The following is a 20,754-nucleotide window of genomic DNA, read 5'->3' as shown; positions in this document are numbered from 1 at the left end:
AACTGTTTGTGTCGCTCATCTCTACGACAGTCAAATATCTTTGCTGTAACATGTGTTTCCGGTGTAATAGGTCAAAGGGTACTGTAGTTGATTCTCGCAACCGATTGGCTGACTGTCTCTGTTGTCAAACTCCATTGGCTACAGGCACACACGCCTGTCATCAGTCTGAACAAGAAAACAAACGACAAGGTCAGAATTCTGTTGTAATATCTCTGAAAATACTCACTGTTAAACACGCGAGGCACCAATATGCCTCATGTTGTATACCACTGTTTTGCTTTTACGTTTACGCCATTGCAAACGAGTGCAGCTCGGTAGCGTTTTACGGCTAGCTGACTTAGCTTAGCAACGTGTCTAGTCTTTTGTTTTTTTTGCATATTGCTCTCATATAAGTCTGTAGTTTTATTCCACCACAGCGACATAAACAGCGCGTGGTTTTGTAATTTGATAAAGTGTGATGTAGTCATGTATTTATTCAGTTTGTTTCTTTACCACTATGCTAATAACTAGTTAGCATCTTCTCTTTTAATTTATCATCTGCAAGTTAAAATACGCCACGAAAGAGCAGGTGTCCACCGCCTGTTACTTAACTTGATTTAGTCACATTGAAATGCATTTTAAAGGTCAACAAACCATAAAAATTTGATGTGCAGAATATTCAGTCAAATCTGATTCAATCTGCATAAAAGTTTGCAAACTTTGCACACATAAGATTTTAAAAGCTTCTCCTCTGGTAGGTATGCTTCTACCAATAACTTTCAATCTAAAATATAAATGATCTTATAAATTACATTTTAGAACTGAGTGCCATATCTCTGTCTTGTAAATGTCTCTGCTGGTACCCAGGACCAAACCTAGCCGTGACCACAATACCTCGGTCTGCCCTGCAACCGTCCAACACGGCCCATCTCTGTAAACTTAACCACATCACTGCAGACTACCTAACCTGCACTTACAATCTGCTATAAAGTTTGAGTACATGGATTTATTATCATTTAATTTGCTTTCAAAAACACTTTAGGATATGAAACAGGCAACTCTAGCAATGCATGCAAAATATCTTCCAAAGTAAATGAGAACATTGCATGTAAGCTTTACATTTCTAGTTTATCAAGTGACACTTGCTGCTGTGTTTTGTATTAAACTGTCAAACAGATTTAATTAGTCATTAACTGGAAATTGCCAGATTGTTCCAACTTACTACAACTGCTGATTTGAGCAGCTTTTTCTCTTCTGCCTCCAGGTTTTTCCATGTGTGAGTGATTAAGCCAACAGTAAGCATGCTGACCGCACAGAGGGCATGTGCAGCGATGGCTGCCCGGCACCTGGTTAGAACTTCAGTCTCCTCATCCCTCACACACTGCTCTCTGATCCATACTTCAGTACCCTGTCAGGACCGTGCTGAGCTGCATTCTGAATGGGCCAGTCTGGCTAAGAAACAGCTGAAGGGGAAGAATCCAGAAGATCTGATCTGGCACACTCCTGAGGGGATTAACATCAAGCCCGTGTACACCAAAACAGACTCAAAAGATGTTGCTGATGAACTGCCAGGAGTGTTTCCTTACACTAGAGGGCCCTATCCCACCATGTACACATACAGACCTTGGACTATCAGGCAGTATGCTGGATTCAGCACTGTTGAGGAGAGCAATAAGTTCTATAAAGACAACATAAAGGGTAGGTTTTGTTGTGGTCTACGTTTTTCACATTTCTGCCAAGCTTGCATTGAAATAATTATTACGCTACTCTTTGACCCTCTCGTTTCAGCTGGTCAGCAGGGTCTTTCTGTGGCCTTTGACCTCCCAACACACCGTGGTTATGACTCGGACAACCCCAGGGTCCACGGAGATGTGGGCATGGCTGGAGTGGCTATAGATACAGTTGAGGACATGAAGTTGCTCTTTGATGGAATCCCATTGGAGAAGATGTCTGTTTCAATGACTATGAATGGAGCAGTTATCCCTGTGTTGGCAATGTTTATTGTCACCGGAGAGGAGCAGGGCGTTCCAAAAGAGAAACTAACTGGCACGATTCAAAATGATATTTTGAAGGAATTTATGGTGCGCAACACCTATATTTTCCCCCCGGAACCTTCCATGCACGCCATTGCAGACATCTTTGCATATACCTCTAAGGTATGTAATAGCACAGGTTTAATGAAACCTTTTTTCCGGTGCTGTTGAACACAGTGTAACTGATTTACTACCACGGTCATGTTCACAGCACATGCCTAAGTTCAACTCCATATCCATCAGTGGCTACCATCTTCAGGAGGCCGGTGCCGATGCCATCTTGGAAGTAGCCTACACCATTGCTAATGGCCTGGAGTACTGCCGCACTGGACTGAAAGCAGGGTTAACCATAGATGAATTTGCTCCAAGGTAAAAGTTGACAAAGTGTTTTAATAATAATGTTATTTAATAATAGTTTATATTTCTGAGAAATCTATGATATAACACGTCACAAATGCCTTCAGGATTGCTGCCAGTGATGGTCACAATATCAACAAATGACAGTTGTGATGTTGGTGAATGAATAAGACGCTCAGTAAATGTCAAAACTTACATTAATATTAATGCACAATGACAGTGATGATGCAGATTTAACCAGTAAACAAATGTTTTTATATCAAACCATTAAATTACTGTGAATCATCATAAAAGTAAAGCCAATTAACCATAAATCTTTAACTATTATCGAAAACAAACATGCAGGTATTGCATGCTCATCATTTCCGCCGCAATTTACCACAAAAAGAAGGGAAAAAAACAAATCAAGTTTTTCTTGGAATTGCACAAATTACACGTTTTTTTTGCTAATATGAGTTCAGTCATGCTAAAAAATAACTACATCACATTCATTTGACAATATTAACAGAGGTGCTACAAAGTTATTTTTGTAAATTAAATGAGATAAAAAGTAAATAAAAGGTAGGTATTCCTCTATATTTAATACATTTTCAAATATATAGATTCAGTCACAGGGGTGCCAATGATTGGAACCTTATTTTTTGTAAAAGCTGTTTAAACATTTCACATCTGGAGTCTGGTGGTCTTTATATTTAAGGTTGTGGTGTCATTATGCCAGTATTGAAACAGCTCCAGTGAGCCTCCAGATAAGTTTGTTAGGTTACAAGACATGTTTAGAAAAGGCTTAAAATATTTAAACTAAATAATTCCACTGAGAGGAATCCATCTACTACTGGTGCAGGTTACCAGTCAATTGCTGCTCCAGCAAATTAAACCCAGGATCGAACCAATATATTAGCTTGTCTAAATGTGTCCATTTAGCAAAGGTGGAAAGTAACGAATTACATTTACTTGCGTTACTGTAATTGAGTAGTTTTGTGTATTTGTACTTTTTAAAGTCATTTTTCAAGTCGGTAATTTTACTTTTACTTACTGTATTTCCCGGACTACAAAGCGCACCTGAATATTAGCCGCACAAGCTAAAATCAGGGGAAAATCCTGTTTTGTACATACATTAGCCGCACCTGACTAAAAGCCGCAGGTGTTTCAATGTTGACTTATCATATGTAAGAGAATTGTCAAAAAAAGAACAAAGCGAATTGTCAGGAAAGAGATGGCTGTTTGGAGACATCACTTTTATTAATATTTTGAAAAACAAGTTATGGGTACATATTTGCACATGTACTGTGCTTCATAAATGAGTAACAAATGTAGTACATAACAATAACCTACAGCACACCAGAAAAATAGATTCGGACTACCTTTTAGGCTCAGGTGCAGTGACACGGCTTTAACAAGAAGAAAAGTCAGTCATTCACCATCTTTCTCTTCTTCCTGCGCTCTAAAACCACCAAAGTCCTCTTCTCCAGTGTCGGAAACGAACAGGCTCAGGATGGCTTCGTCATCCACTCTTCTTCTCTCCTTCGTTGTCACTTTCAAAACCAAACAAATCCTCGTTGTCAGTGTCAGAGTCGAACACCCTCAGAAGGGCCGTGGCGGTGTCCTCCTCTCCATCATGCAGCAGTCCAGCCCTTCGAAATCCGTTGGTGATCGTGGATGTTTTCACACTTTTCCACGCTGTCAGAATCCACCGGTGGAGTTGGGCATAACTTGCTTTTCGCAAGTTTATCGCCGCTCATCATCCAGCTGAACGCGTAGCGCTACTTTGAAGTTTGTTTTTCGCGCTACTTCGTACGGCATTACGTTGCCTGGCGGATGGACATGTGACCAACATACCACTCTTGAACCCTGATCCTTCCGCCAGGCAACGTAGTGCCGTACAACAGCGGAACAAACAAAACAAATCCGCTCATGGACAATCCATAGAAAAGCCGCACCTGACTAAAAGCCGCAGGGTTCAAAGCTTGTGCAAAAAGTAGCGGCTTATAGTCCGAGAATTACGGTAAGTATATTTTTTAAAAAGTATTGTACTTCGCTACATTTTCAATCACACCTGTTACTGAGTAAATTAAAAGAACAAACAAAAAAAACCTCCAACATTGTGCTTCGGAAATACTGCAGGGAATGATGGGTAGTAGAACAAATTGGCATTGGGTCACGATAAAGATGGAGTCTGACATTGGTGGTACGGATCCAGCGAAAAAAGAAACCCTGTCGAATTCTGCTGACTCTGAACTCGAAGAAACCGATCTGAACCCCTGGCTATATTTAAGGGACCATTTCGGCTTCAAGTGCAAGAAAGGCAACAGCTTTATTATGCAGTGTAAGCTGTGTTTGCCCAGAGAGACAGAGTTAGCAGCTTTTAGAAATTCCACATCAAACCTGCGCAAGCATGTAGAGGTAAGTTAAATGAAACTTGTACATTTATTTTAGCAAAAAGGCTGTGCTCAAGTTAATCACATTAAGTTAAGACATAAGCTGTTATTGGGCACGTTGTTGTCCACGCAACTTAAATTTTTTTTTACTCGATTGGTAAATTGCCAAAAGAAAATGTGTTTACTTACAATTTTCCTGTTTGTTAATAATAATAATTTATTTTAAAAAAATAGTTAAATTAGACAGAAGCGGCTACTTTCTTACTTAACCCACATATGTTCACACGTGTGCAGAGGTGTTTTTTTCTGTTCTCAATAGGGGTGCAACGATACTCGTATCGATATTGAACCGTTCGATACAGTGCTTTCGGTTCGGTACACATATGTATGAACAATACAAAATTTGTAATTTATTTTATCAACTTTCCTTCTGACGATGCTGTCTGTGTTGAGCCCTCAGTGAATCTGCGTTCGACTACTCCGCCTAGGCTGCACTGTCGAGTGCAGATCCACTGAGCGCTCAACACAGACAGCATCTTCAGAAGGAAGAGCGCAGGGCAAGCTAGCGAGACTGAAGTTAAGCTCTCCTTGCAACATGGCAAACTGAACCTCCCCCACCCTCATTCAGATCTGGCGTTTGGAATTATTTTGGTTTTCATGTGACGTATGACCCTGAAGGTAAGCGTGTCATGGACTAAAGTAAAACAGTATGTTGGATGTGCCATGCAATGCTCAATTACATGGGTGGGAACTAGTGTGTTAGCGCAGTTAGCTCATTAACGTGTTGGCCGTCTAGCCCCATGCAGGGGTAGCTCGTTAACCTCATTTCAACGAGATTAACGCTGACAGCACTAGTGGGAACACAACGAATATGACTGCACATTTATGCCGACATCATCCTAGTGCAAAGACAAGTGGAAGCAGACAAAAACAACAAGCATGCATGCTACAAACTTTACCCGAGTCATTTAGACAGCCGTTAGCACATGATTCTCCTTATGGGGACCTGATATGTTTAATATTGTGGCGAGCTCAGACAAGGAGGAGACGGAGGTGTCGTTTGGTCTTGCTTCCCGTGAGCTAGCCAGGGAGCACAGCCGTTTATTGACATCTGCAGAAGAACACTGTCGCTAGCTAACTGCTCAGCGCGGCAACCGCACAGCAACAGCAACACACAGAGCGCCCTCTGACCCCGGAAGGACACACCGTCGCAGCGAGAGGGTGTCACCCGTCACTATGGCAACATAAACAAAACATAACTATACAAACAGAACCCCGAACAGCCCTGACCCGCTACATAGCCCCCCACCTAAGGGGTCAGTCGTCCCCGACGACCCCATTGCCCCACACAAAGTCCTGCAAATGTCCAGGTGCCTTCTTTTGGCGCACCGGCCGGTCACGACCGGCGGGGGAAAAGTCACTCGGGTCAGAACATGGGGTGCCACCATCATCCCACTTCTGACACCAATGTGGCGAGCTCAGACAACGAGGAGACGGAGGTGTCGTTTGGTCTTGCTTCCCGTGAGCTAGCCAGGGAGCACAGCCGTTTATTGACATCTGCAGAAGAACACTGCCGCTAGCTAACTGCTCAGCGCGGCAACAGCACAGCAACAACAACAACAACACCACACAGGGCGCCCTCTGACCCCGGAAGGACACACCGTCGCAGCGAGAGGGCGTCACCCGTCACTATGGCAACATAAACAAAACATAACTGTACAAACAGAACCCCGAACAGCCCTGACCCGCTACATAGCCCCCACCTAAGGGGTCAGTCGTCCCCGACGACCCCATTACCCCACACAAAGTCATGCAAATGTCCAGGTGCCTTCTTTTGGCGCACCGGCCGGTCACGGTCACTCGGGTCAGAACATGGGGTGCCACCATCATCCCACTTCTGACACCAATGTGGCGAGCTCAGACAAGGAGGAGACGGAGGTATCGTTTGGTCTTGCTTCCCGTGAGCTAGCCAGGGAGCACAGCCGTTTATTGACATCTGCAGAAGAACACTGCCGCTAGCTAACTGCTCAGCGCGGCAACAGCACAGCAACAACAACAACAACACCACACAGGGCGCCCTCTGACCCCGGAAGGACACACCGTCGCAGCGAGAGGGCGTCACCCGTCACTATGGCAACATAAACAAAACAACTGTACAAACAGAACCCCGAACAGCCCTGACCCGCTACATAGCACCCACCTAAGGGGTCAGTCGTCCCCGACGACCCCATTACCCCACACAAAGTCATGCAAATGTCCAGGTGCCTTCTTTTGGCTCACCGGCCGGTCACGGTCACTCGGGTCAGAACATGGGGTGCCACCATCATCCCACTTCTGACACCAATGTGGCGAGCTCAGACAAGGAGGAGACGGAGGTATCGTTTGGTCTTGCTTCCCGTGAGCTAGCCAGGGAGCACAGCCGTTTATTGACATCTGCAGAAGAACACTGCCGCTAGCTAACTGCTCAGCGCGGCAACCGCACAGCAACAACAACAACACACAGGGCGCCCTCTGACCCGGAAGGACACACCGTCGCAGCGAGAGGGCGTCACCCGTCACTATGGCAACATAAACAAAACATAACTGTACAAACAGAACCCCGAACAGCCCTGACCCGCTACAATATGCTGCTGAGAATATAGCCCAGAAGAAGCGTATAGTATAGCTTTTATTTTGGAAAGAGCCATTTCTCTGTAATAAACTCTCTTTTCGTAAGATGAGTGACTCCTCAATCAGACACAGGTGTTACCGCGCCAGATCCGCGGCCCCGAACCGTAGTAAGGAAACCTCTGGCAGTTACTTGAAGGTTCCGTAACTGACTCGTAGCCGGAAACAGCTTACTATACAGGTCAACTCCGCTAGCAAAAAGATCGAAGGAGGCGTAGGAAACTTCTTTACCGAACTTTATTTCTTCTCTAAGGCACGAACACCGCGTACAGTGGGCTGAAACAGTTTACTCACAGCGAGCATCGCGACACAACTCTGGCTGTCGAGGGAGTTATTATATTCCTTGTATTTATTTTCTTTTCGTCTCTTCTGTAGCTAACCGTTACTTTTTCCCCTTCTCCGCTCTCTCTCTTCACACACACCAGGCAGTCCCGCTACACACATCCCGAATACATTTCCCATCAGGCTTCATCCTTAGAGGGGCATGCCTGTAACACAGGGCTTGCAAAATCGCTAGCCCGACGTCCCGGGGCTAGCGCCCTCCACACAGGGCGCTCTCTACACAGGGCGCCCTCTGACCCCGGAAGGACACACCGTCGCAGCGAGAGGGCGTCACTAGTCACTATGGCAACATAAACAAAACATAACTGTACAAACAGAACCCCGAACAGCCCTGACCCGCTACAATATGCTGCTGAGAATATAGCCCAGAAGAAGCGTATAGTATAGCTTTTATTTTGGAAAGAGCCATTTCTCTGTAATAAACTCTCTTTTCCAAAGATGAGTGATTCCTCAATCAGATACAGGGTTTGCAAAATCGCTAGCCCGACGTCCCGGGGCTAGCGATTTTTCCAGTCGGGCTACCAAAATCTATCTCTGCCCTGCCCGTCGGGCTATTGTAGGAAGGAAAAATATATGTCAATGCTTTTGCATTCTTTCAGAAATGTAGCTGGGTAATTATGTCATTGGCATCGGTGAGCCACTGTCAATATGTGACATATTGAAGTCGCGTTTGAATTTGCGCTTGTTTTTTGCTTTCACTTTGCAATCGAGCGAACTGTGTATAGAGAGCGACAGTACTGATTGGTGAGTGATGATAATTTGTGCACCAATTCCTCTGACATCGTCATCATATGAGAGGTTGATCGCGCAGAGAATCGCTGACCGTTATGTGTGTGTGTGTGCGTGTGTAAAAGCAGCAGGATATATATTTTAGTTCTGCTGAGGCAAATAAGACAGGTCAGGGTGAAGAAGTGACAGCCAAAGAAAAGCTCACCACAAAACGGAAAAGTTTATATATATATAAAAAGAGTTTTGCTCTGAACTGTATTTTATTTCTTGAGAAGACTAATCACTGTAGGGAACCTAATTCCTATTAAGAAGCCTATCTTTCCCATTTTTTGACACAAATCTGGGGTTGGAGGCATTTGATGAACTTGCAATGAATGACCCAAATATGTGATGAAAAACCTTTCCATGTCTTTCCTGTAATTGCTGCTTAGCAGCTGACATGCACACTGATGCCAGGATATTTGCAGTGTGCCAAAATCAATTGAAATAGTAGCTTCGCCAATTTATTGCCGGGGCTGTGCTTTTCATAAATGTCAGACTGAGACAGATCAGGCAGTTGAATTAGGTTGGATATAAAATTGTAATTATTCAGATCGTTATTATTTGGCGCGGTCTGCAGTTGATTTTGGATGATGTACCCTCTTGATTTGGAAAGTGCTGGTTAAGGATAGCAAATAACAGGAAGGGAAGAAAGGTTATATCCCAAACAACGATCTGATTGATCTGATTTTTAGCTAACTTGTACCACATACCAGTGGTGTATGTGACAGTTATTATCTGGCTGCTTAGTGACATTTATATAATCCATAATAAAGCACCAAGGCCAAGCTCTTTTTCTGTATAGAAAACACTAAATTCTACGCTGGTGTGTCACTTGTAATTTTTAACAAACCTCTCTTTTGACATTTTTGTGTTTTTCTTTTCAGGCTGTCGTTCTTCTGGGGCATCGGGATGAATTTCTACATGGAAATTGCCAAGCTGAGGGCAGCCAGGAGGTTATGGGCTACGCTCATTAAAGACAATTTCCAGCCCAAGAATGCCAAGTCTCTCCTCCTGCGCACACACTGCCAGACCTCAGGCTGGTCTCTCACTGAACAAGTAAGTATGAATTGTTTTATTGAATGCTCTCACAGTACGAGGAGATAATTGGCCAACTTTGAGATCCCGAATTGTTAGATTTCGAAATCTGCAAATAAAGACAGAAATGTAAAAATGAAAATTGTAAATGAATTAATCAGTATTAATGTGCCATGTGACCGCTCTCAGGATCCATACAACAATGTGATCCGCACGGTGATTGAAGCCATGGCCGCTGTGTTTGGGGGGACCCAGTCGCTGCACACCAACTCTTTCGATGAAGCTCTGGGCTTGCCCACCGTGAAAAGCGCTCGCATCGCCAGGAACACTCAGATCATCATCCAGGAGGAGTCGGGCATCCCCAAAGTTGCAGATCCTTGGGGAGGCTCGCACATGATGGAGGCTCTCACAGATGATGTCTATAACACTGCTTTGAAGGTTGGTCGCAGGGCCAAAGGCAGTAACCAGAGCGGTGAATTCATTATTGATTAACCATTAACCATTTTTGACCTGAATCTTGTATTGTGCAGGCTTTATTTCTCCTTTGCTCCAAGTGCTCTTGCTGTAGCTTTAGAACAGCAACCCATAATCATAAAGAGATTCTTTTATAGCCGGTCTTTTGCTTTTTATAGTTTATTAAAGACATCGAAGAGATGGGAGGCATGGCCAAAGCGGTAGCCGAGGGAATTCCAAAGCTCCGTATTGAGGAATGTGCTGCTCGTAGACAGGCCCGCATTGACTCAGGTACTGCATAAAGGTGACTTCTTTATAAGGCCTTAAAGCCTCTCTTTCTTTAACCTCCCTCCTGACTTTAATTACTTAAAGCAGTCCTAACATTTAACCTGCCCTCTGCCTGTGCTGCAGTGAAACGGAGAATTTACATCTCAATTCAAAGAGAAAAAAAGGGATGTTGTTTCAATGTGAATACAGAAAGAAGTGGTTAGCAAATCTCTAAAACCCATATTTTATTCACAATAGAACATAGAAAACATCAAATGTTTCAACTGAGTTTATGTTTTATAAAGAGTATTAGCTCATTTTAAAACATGTGTGAAAAAAAGTTGGGACGGTGACAACGAAAGGCTGGAAAAGTGTCATTTTGTAACTATCTAGGTTAACTGGCAACATGCCACTAACATGATCGGGTATAAAAAGAGCATCTTAGACAGGCAGATGTTCATCAATCTCCCAAAACTGATTAGATATTTTTAGAATAATTACATGATCTGCAGAACGTAATATCATCAAATGATTCTGAGAATCTGGAGAAATATCTGTGCGATAGGGACAGGATGAAAATCAAGTCTGTGTGCCTGTGACACAAAACAGACACGATTCAGTCACTCGGAAATCAGTGCAGCACTTGCAGAAATCACTGTCTCTGAAGTCAAAGGAGCTTGCAAAGAAAAGCGTCTGGACTTCTTTAACCCTGGAGAAACCATGGGGTCGGATCTGACCCCATGGTTTCTCCAGGGTTAAGTTGCTTGAAGACGTTTCACCTCTCATCCGAGAAGCTTCTTCAGTTCTAAGGTCAAATGGTGGGGAGTCCCAGATTTAAACCTAGCCACCATCTGACCTTAGAACTGAAGAAGCTTCTCGGATGAGAGGTGAAACGTCTTCAAGCAACTTAAAGAAGTCCAGACGCTTTTCTTTGCAAGCTCCTTTGACTACGATGACCTGGATGACTGAGAACCTTCACAGATACACTGTCTCTGAATATTCTGAGCCACAGTGAGGGAAAGTGGAAAACTGGTGTGTGATTGAATGAACTGACGTTTGAACTTCTTTTTGGAAAACACTGAGGCTGTGTCCTCTGTAATAAAAAGGAGAGGGACTATTTATTGGCAACTTGAAGATCTGAAAAGACGCTGTGAGTGCTGAAAGGTATAAAACAGGTTTTAGAGCTGCATCCAGATGTATTTCTTTTTCAGGGAAGGCCTTTCATATTTCAGCAAGATGATGCCAAACGGCATACACTGTCTTTCACAAATGTGTGACTTCGTGCTAAATTCATCAGTTGAAAACATTTGAAATATCATGAAACTAAAAAAATACAAGAAAGCAGACCCAGGACTGTTGAGCAGCTAGAATCCTCCATCAGACATAAACAGGACAACGGTTCTCTCCAGCTGCTTGTCTCCTCCGTTTACAGACTGTCGTTAAAAGAAGAGCTGATGCTGCGCAGCAGTAAACATGGCCGTGTCCCAACTTTTTAGAGATGTGTTGCTGCCATGACATTCGAAATGAGCTAATATTTTCATTAAACGCTGCAGTGTCGCAGTTTACATGTACTTGAAGTTGTATATTTAAAAGGATAACCTTTCTTACCAGATCATAATGATCTTCATTTCTTCTCATCATCGCCCTAATAACTTACCATTTACTTCCTTTGTGTCTGTCATTTATCCTCTGTCATTCTCCTGAATGTTTCAGGCTCAGAAGTTATTGTTGGTGTGAACAAGTACCGTCTGGAGAAAGAGGAGACGGTGGAGGTCCTGGCCATAGATAACACTGTGGTGCGCCAGAAGCAGATTGAAAAACTGAAAAAGGTCAGTGGTACAGTGAACAGCTTGATGAATTGGCAGTATGACAGGTATAATATACGCCTTTCAAAGACACATGCGCCTTTTAATCGGCACAGGAGGGTTTTTTTTTTTCTTTAAACTGGAAAAAACGGTTTGCAGAGTTTGGGAAACATCAAGGCTTTCTAATCTTCTAATGGTTTTTTAATTTCACAGTTCCAAAACAGCAATGGTCATTCAAAACACTTTATATTATAAGGTTTGCCCTTTAAAGCCTGAAACATGAAATGTTAGAAATAAAAATCTATTTTCCTTTGAACATTGAGGGTTTATTGAACTTTCTCTCACATAACATAAAAAAAACAAAAACAAAACAAAACACACACACACACACACACACACATATATATACATATATATATATATATATATATATATATATATATATATATATATATATATATAAATTTTTTTTTTTTTTTTTTTTTTTTTTTTTTATGTGAGAGAAAGTTCAATAAACACTCAATGTTCAAAGGAAAATAGATTTTTTTTTTCTTTGCAGTTACTGCTTAAAAACTTATTTTGCACTTTATTTAGGTATTTGGGAGAAGTCTCAAAAACTTTTGTACTGAATACAATAAACTACTTTGTTGGGTTCAGACCCTACAGCTTTATTTAGGATAGTTACACATTGTGAGACACTGAGCTGTCTGCAAAATGTACTTTTCTACATATGGTCCCAGTTTGCTGACATAACCAAGTGATGAATATAAAAATTCATCACGATTTTCCGCACACAAAAATAAGTAAGTAAAAAGTAAGTAACATTTATTTATATAGCGCTTTTCACAGATAAAAATCACAAAGTGCTTTACAACACAAGAAATGGAAATATAAAACAATGTAACAGTAAATAAAACAGCAATGTAAAACAACAAAACAATAAAAACAACCTAAGAAGAAATTAATCAAATGCTTTTCTAAATAAAAATGTCTTCAGCTGTTTTTTATAAGAATCAACGTGCAGCGCAGAGACATTGGAAGACACAACCGTGATGCCGCTGCCTGATCGGCCCGATCACCACGAGTTTTAAAACAAGTGCGCAGTACCACCAGCAGTCTCTGGTCTAATGAACTTAAAGCTCGAGAAGATGAATGCGGTTTCAGCAGGTCAGATAAATATTGGGGAGCTTGACCATGTAGGGCCCTAAAGGTTAGAACTACAATTTTAAGATGAAACCTAAAACTTACAGGCAACCAGTGAAGGGGGGCTAAAACTGGAGTAATATGAGATCTTCTCTTGGTGCCTGTTAAGAGACGTTCTGCAGCGTTGTGCACAGTCTGAAGACGATAGAAGGCTGATTTGTTAAAACAAGTAAAAAGACCGTTACAGTAGTCTAAATGGGAAGGAATAAAAGCATGAATAATAATCTCAAGTTCAGGCTTTGACACCATTAGTCTGAGTTTTGAAATATTCCTTAAATGATAAAAACAAAAGTACCCAAACCTGTATAAGTAGTATATACAACAGCATGATGGATTAAAACATTTAAGTGCCATGTTTATATCACATTGCCTCCTTTTCTTTAGGTGAGGGAGAGCCGTGACCCTGAGAAAGCCAAGAAGTGTCTGGCTGCCATTGAGGAGTGTGCCCGAACCAGGGAGGGCAACCTTTTAGCTCTGGCTGTGGAGGCATCAAGAGCCAGGTCAGAACTGACTCAGAAAAACTCCTTTGATCGGTCTTATGTCTGCGTGAACGCTGCTTCAAAACCTCAGTCAGGCTGCAGTTTTATTCTGGTCTGTTGTTCCTTTGTTAATCAGTGTAAATCGTTTCCTAATCAGTGCCTTCAAATGAGCAGAGTGACCTTTTCCAGCACTAGAAGGGCGATCGTGGCTCAAGAGTTGGGTGTTCGTCTTGTAATCGGAAGGTTGCCGGTTCAAGCCCCAGCTCGGACAGTCTCGGTCGTTGTGTCCTTGGGCAAGACACTTCACCTGCCGCCTACTGGTGATGGCCAGAGGGGCCGATGGCGCGATATGGCAGCCTCGCCTCTGTCAGTCTGCCCCAGGGCAGCTGTGGCTACAACTGTAGCTGCCTCCACCAGTGTGTGCATGAATAGTGGAAAGCGCTTTGAGGGGTCCCGAAAATGCAATCCATTATTATTATTAGATAACTGCTATTAAATGCACCCATCCTGTGTGAATGTATTTACCACTACACTGTAATCCACTCTGTGCTTTTTCTTCAAGGGGTTTTTGTTTCTGGGTAACTTTTAGCACCGGTTTTCAATTTCCTTTCATACCCAAAACTGTTATGTGACAAACCAAATCACGAGGAATAGAAGGTTAAAAGGCGTAAAACACAGAATATAATCGATATATATATATATAATGTCATCTCTACACACCAGCACACCTGCAGCCTGTTCATGTGCTACAGCTTCTACAATACCAGAGTCTGACTGGTGTGTTCTGATAATCTGCAGCAGGTTATTTAATAGTCATTAGTTACTCTGATATTAGGTTAAGAAGCTGGTCACATGTGAAATTAAACGTTATTGTTACATTATCAGCCTTACTCTCTGGTCTTGAGAATGTAATAATGAACTGTGTAACGCTTGGGTGCAATATTATGTGAAGAGTTCACGTGCTAATTGCAGCTTATTTCCTTGGATGCAGGGGGATAGCCTGACTGGGAACGCTTATAACGGCTTCATATCCGGTTATCTCTAAAAAAACCCATTTAATTTCCTTCCAATATGTTTTTTCATATAAACACAAGTGCCTCGCTAATTTACATTTCAACAGCTGATTTAAAATTAGCAGTAAAATTACGTATCTGTTGCTTTTTTATTACCCTCTGCGGATCAGTGACGACACGAGAGCTCCCATAATTCACAATGAGCATACAATGATAAAATTTGTAATGCTATTATTAAAAAACAGGCTATTAGTGTATTGAGTGTGGGTATCTTAAAATAGTGCTTAATGATTATTTATCACTCGAATCTGCTCCTTTCTGCAGATGCTCTGTTGGTGAGATAACTGAAGCCATGAAGAAGGTGTTTGGGGAACACAAGGCCAGCACCAGGATGGTGAGCGGGGCTTACCGCACTGAGTTCGGAGAGCATGAAGAGATCACTCTGGCCAACAACAGGTAGAAAATAATAACAATTTATTTCATGACCTTTATAATTTACATGCTAGACTCTCGATTTGCTGATTCAAGTAAAATTCTTCTTCCCCCCCATTAAAAAAAACAAACAAAGAGTTGCGGAGTTCAAGAGCCATGAGGGGAGGAATCCTCGATTGCTGGTGGCAAAGATGGGGCAGGATGGTCACGACAGAGGTGCCAAAGTTATCGCCACGGGGTTTGCAGACCTGGGCTTCGATGTAGACATCGGACCACTGTTTCAGGTGAATGTTGTACCAAGGAAATAGGATGTTTTACTGCCTGTAATGACCTCAATCTGATAATATATGTTTCGTTTTGTTCATTTGTTTCAAAATTCAAATTCAAATTCAAATTTTATTTGTCACGTACACAGTCATACACAGTACGATATGCAGTGAAATGCTTACACAACTGCTCGTGACCTAAAGAAAAAAAATGGCTATGAATAAGATAGGAAATAAATATGAAAATTAAAAAGGGTAAATTTAACTAGGAAGGAATAAAATAAAATATAAAAATTAAAGTTAAAAATGAAATAACTGCACAGCAACAAATTAGAATGAAGGGTAAATTTAACTGGGAAAGAATAAGATAAAAGATATAAACTAAAGTTGAAAATAAAATAACTGTACAACAAAATACACAATACACAGTATAGAACTATATAAGAATGTATGAAGAAATATATATATATATATATATATATATATATATATATATATACATACACACACACACACACACACACACACACACACACACACACACACACAATAACAGCAGCTGTCCAAGTATTAAATGGAAATGAAGAATATAATGTCCAGTGTTGTGCAATCCACATTTGTGTCTTGTGCAGTGCAAATATGCTTGAAGTGATTCGATTAGATGACCACGCATCTAATCGAATTAGTGTAAACAAAGTCCAGAATGTCCAGTGTGTGTGTAAGAACTATATGTGTGGGTCAGTACTGTGTGGTGGTGTGATTGAGAGACTGTATCGCCTGCGGGAAGAAGCTCCTCCTCAGTCTCTCTGTGTTGGTCTTCAGGGAGCGGAATCGCTTTCCTGACCTCAGCAGAGAGAACAGTCTGTTGTTGGGATGGCTGAGGTCCTTCACCATCTTCCTGGCCTTGGTCCAGCACCGCCTGCTGTAGATTGAGTGCAGGTCAGGGAGCTCGGAGCGGATGGTGCGCTCAGCTGACCGCACAACCCTCTGTAGAGCTCGTCTGTCCTGCATGGTGCTGTTCCCGAACCAGGTTGAGATGTTTCCCGTCAGGATGCTCTCTATGGTGCACGAGTAAAAGTTCCTGAGTTTCGGTACCGGTACCGTGTTATTGTCGGTGCTTACTGCAGCTGTCACACTCGAGTGGAAGAGAAGTGTTATTAATATACATACAATACAAAAACTGTAGGCTCAGGGCTCTGAGCTGCAGCAGGCTATGTCGATTGGGTGTCTGCACTAAGTTCAGCATCGATATGGGGCTCCGTGGGGAGCCCGAGACCACCAGGTTGTCTAAGGAGAGGTGCAACTGCGCCCAGGCCACACCCCGCCACATGCGGTTTTTCTGTTATTTGAAGTGTCCGAGGCATTTAAGGTCTTCTTTTGTGTTAAAGAGTAGTTAAAAAATAACTGATGCTCACACCTCAGATTTCTATGTAATCGGAAAGGTTTTGCTCTCTACATAATGCTCTGTAATGTGTAGTACTGACAAGCTACATCAAGAAATGGCGACGAACCCCGACTCCATACCGCATTAGCTTTAAGTGAATTTCAGATGTATATATAAGCTGAAGACATGCTGTTGGCGATTGTCATAACTTTTAAAAAATGAATGATATGCCGCTGAAGTCATACAGACGCAATCGCCGCATCTTTGTTGGACAGTTCAAAAGTTCAGACAACCTAAAGGTGCTTATTTAAGCTTCGCCAGATGATCTCATGGTCTGTGTGCATTTTGAATTGAGCCCTACAGCTAATTATGTCACACTTTGTTGGCATGAGTTCGCACCACTGATCACAGGGCTTGGTGTTAAGCTCAGCTGGTGGTGGTAAGTAAAGCGTGGCGTTAAACTGCTGTTATTTTTATCCCAGCTCATAAAAAAAGACAGAGGGAACTCAAGTATTAATATTCAAGTGTTACGCTGTTTCTGAAAAAACTGGAAAAATTAATCAAGACGATATCAAACATTGAAACTAAGAGATGTGACTGTGAAATAGGATTTAGAAAACACTCATTAAAAACTGCTGGGAGTGACTTCACGTTGTAATGCTTTACACAGTTGCCTAACAACCAAGACATCCCCGCTTAGATGGTGGGAGGAGACAAAAATCTCTCTGGGGTTTTGTCAGGAAAAAAATTAAGAGAAATGTATAATGGAAAAATAAATCTAGTAATGTGAGTGTGAGTCTTTTAGAAGTAATGATGGGCTCTGTGAAAGACTGTGTAGGCACAGTCAACAAATTAAAAAATAACATTTCTATGGAAAAGCCTTTCATTGTTATTAAAATGTGACACATGAAAACAAAAAGACACATTAAGTGATCTTTGGGCATTTTGGCAGTTCTACATAAAAAAAATGACATTTTGAGAACAATACAGTAGCAGCATTACTGTTGCATTCATGTTTATTTTCCTCAAATCCTGCCCACCTCACTCTGAGTTGTTTGTGTGTTTTCCTCTTCTTTCTTTCTCCTAAACAGACCCCCCGGGAGGTGGCCCAGCAGGCGGTTGATGCAGACGTTCACTGCGTCGGGGTCAGCACGCTGGCCGCAGGACACAAGACCCTGGTGCCAGAGCTCATCAAGGAACTCCAAAAACTCAACAGGCCAGATATACTTGTCATCTGTGGAGGTGTCATCCCACCCCAGGTAAGCAGTCCATGCATGGTTTCCTTTGGATAATTAAAGCATTCCAGAGGATTTTATCTCCTAATGCGCCTTTTTTTTAGAGCCTGAAATGTAAGTCTAAGATTGTAGGTTTGAAATTAAACAGATAGACGAAAAACACAAGCTATAAATGCTCAAGTGTCTTTCTTTCCATCCCTTTCCTATTAGCTTAATATTTGCTGAACACTTAAATCCTTTTACCTTTCAAGGATTATTGAAGTTGTGGTAATTAATTGACAATATCCATCCCACTCCAGATAATAAAAGTTGAATTACTATTTCGTTTTTTAAGAGTGCATCGCCTTTTTAAAGATTAAAACATTTACCAACATTGCCTGAACACCGTGAATCTAAACCGTGTGACGCCTCTGTTTGAATGCAGGACTACGAGTTCTTGTACCACAGTGGCGTATGCGCCATCTTTGGCCCAGGAACCAGGATCCCACAGGCTGCAGTGGAGGTTATTGACAACATTGAGAAGAGCCTGGACAAGAATCGACAAGCAATGTGAAAGCTAACTGCAAAAAGCGAACTGCTTGTTCAAGCATCTGTACAGGATCAGTCTGACTGGTAGCACGAGGATGTAAAAGAAAAAGCAAGACTAATTGTTACATTTAGTTTTTTGTGTGTTCATTAACAACACTCAAAATGAACAATGCAACGTCAGACAAACCTCAGTAGGATTTGAATGACGTTTGTTAATGATTTCACCCTTTGCATCATACCTGTGTGATCTGTATTGATTTCTTAATCAGCCAGATTATATTACATCTGAAATTCCAGAAAATTCCAAAGTGTAAAAGAAAGCACTTATTATACACTGTTATTCCAATTAGGATTATGATGTGACAGAAATTTGCCCTTTTTTCTTTACAATCCAAGATAAAACACGGGGAAAACCACAAACCTGCTTTGAATGTATTTTTTGAAATGTCTCTGTGTAATTTAATAACGTAGCAGAGTGTGATTAGTGCCAGTGTGGTGGAGATGGATCAATCCTCTTATATAACTTTATCCCTGCCTCTTATTTTCATGGATATGATAGTCCTGTAAGTGGCCTTCTGTCGCTCTGATCTCGACTCTTTGCATCAATCATAAATTTGTTCCGAGGATAAAACCCCGTCACAGTGGTCGGAGTTTATGAAGCCGTTAGAGAAAAGTATTTTTCTGATTGTGACTCTGAATTCGGTTTACTGGTCTTTACTCAAAATAAATACTGTGAACTTTGGAAATGTATAAGCTGAAGCATGTTCTTGTTGTGAAAGGACAAAAGATGACAATTTAGTTGCAGGTGCATAATGGTCTGGTCTGAGTATCTTAGGAACTACTGATTTACTGGGATTTCCACACACAACCATCTGTAGACTTTATAGAAAATGGTGTGAAAAAGAGAAAAATATCCAGTGAGCAGCAGCTGAGTGAAAAGGCCTTGATGATGTCAGAGCTCGGAGGAAAGTGGCCTGCTTTAGCTGATAAGAAGGTAACAAAAAACAAGTAACTCATATGAACTCTTGTTACAACCAAGGAAGGCAGAAGAGCATCTCTAAATGCACAGTGCAGAGTAGAGTTTGCATGGGCTCACCAAAATTGATGAAGATCATAAAAATGCTTCCATAACTGATGAGTCTCAATTTCAGCCCTGGCATTTGACTGGGAGGGTCAGAATCTGGCTTAACCTCCTAGGACCTGCCGTCCACATATGCGGACATCACATTTTGGGTTATTTAGACCAAAATACTCACTTTTGCTCTACATGGGCCTGATATCCACTTACGAGGACTTTATACTGCTACTGTTCTGTCAAAATTTTAAATGAATATCCTCATTTGTGGCTCTCATTTTCTTTAAAACAAAAATAAGGTAAAAAAAAAAAATCTGGTAATTATTTGTTTTTTTTCCGTTCTTCGGGCCCCAATATGCCCAAATATCAAAGAGAAATTAAAAATGCATGTCGTGGAAGAGTCTTTGGAGGATAAACATGAAAGCAGGACTCCGTCCTTCCTGGGTGCAGACTCCTGGTGGTGGTTCAATGGTGTGGGAGACATTTTTGGGCGGCTCCTTGTACCAAGTGAACATTGACACCTCAGCCTGAGTATTTTTGTTTTGAACGTCCATTCCTTCATGACCACAGTGCACCCATATTTTAATGTCACTCACTAGAGTTCAGATCATTGGAAACTGGTTTCTTAACACGATGATGAGTTCACTGTATTCAAATGGCACAGTCACCAGATCTCCACCTTTGGGATTTGGTGGAGCACATGGTTACAGTTTGTATTCTGCTCTCAAGATGACCTTTAATTGAATCAAGGCACATCTGAAATACGTACTAAGAGGAAAGCAATACATGTATATGAAATACATGCAAATTCACACCCTTCTGCCTTTAATGGATTTATACGTCAGCTGGCGTTGGCGACCTTTATGCCCCGATTTTAACCCTCTCAGGCTCAAATTAAACTTTTTGTTGCTAATGCACAACCAAGTCCTCCAGTGGTACTTCGGAGTAAAAAAACCTCATAAAATATGTATGTGGGGTAATCAGGTTGGTAGTTTTTAACTGTTGCAAATCGGCAACGCCTGCCTTGAGAGGGTTAAAACGAGATTAAGAAAACA

At 41.7% G+C, this 20,754-nt stretch overlaps 1 protein-coding gene across 1 annotated transcript; it reads left to right on the top strand.

Annotated features, from left to right (window-relative positions):
• The first annotated feature begins 85 nt into the window (after window positions 1-85).
• mmut (methylmalonyl CoA mutase) lies at window positions 86-19,370 on the top strand. Its single transcript, XM_004542190.2, has 13 exons — window positions 86-189; window positions 1,244-1,677; window positions 1,768-2,135; window positions 2,224-2,381; window positions 9,409-9,580; window positions 9,749-9,997; window positions 10,192-10,303; window positions 11,993-12,108; window positions 13,672-13,787; window positions 15,104-15,235; window positions 15,348-15,495; window positions 17,953-18,120; window positions 18,521-19,370. Exons 2-13 carry the CDS (start codon window positions 1,281-1,283, stop codon window positions 18,647-18,649), a joined length of 2,265 nt encoding a protein of 754 aa, XP_004542247.1. The 5' UTR covers window positions 86-189; window positions 1,244-1,280; the 3' UTR covers window positions 18,650-19,370.
• Window positions 19,371-20,754: the final 1,384 nt, after the last annotated feature.

This window comes from Maylandia zebra, linkage group LG15 (assembly GCF_041146795.1).
Source record: "Maylandia zebra isolate NMK-2024a linkage group LG15, Mzebra_GT3a, whole genome shotgun sequence".
Classification (NCBI taxonomy): Eukaryota; Metazoa; Chordata; class Actinopteri; order Cichliformes; family Cichlidae; genus Maylandia; species Maylandia zebra.
This window is presented reverse-complemented; position numbering and strand designations above follow the sequence as displayed.

Bases quoted from the DNA above. Each gene is read 5' to 3' on its own strand.
- mmut (XM_004542190.2), top strand. From the start codon at position 1,281: ATGCTGACCGCACAGAGGGCATGTGCAGCGATGGCTGCCCGGCACCTG. The intron at 1,678-1,767 runs GTAGGTTTTGTT...CTCTCGTTTCAG, and splicing joins CTATAAAGACAACATAAAGG to CTGGTCAGCAGGGTCTTTCT. The intron at 15,236-15,347 runs GTAGAAAATAAT...AAACAAACAAAG, and splicing joins ATCACTCTGGCCAACAACAG to AGTTGCGGAGTTCAAGAGCC.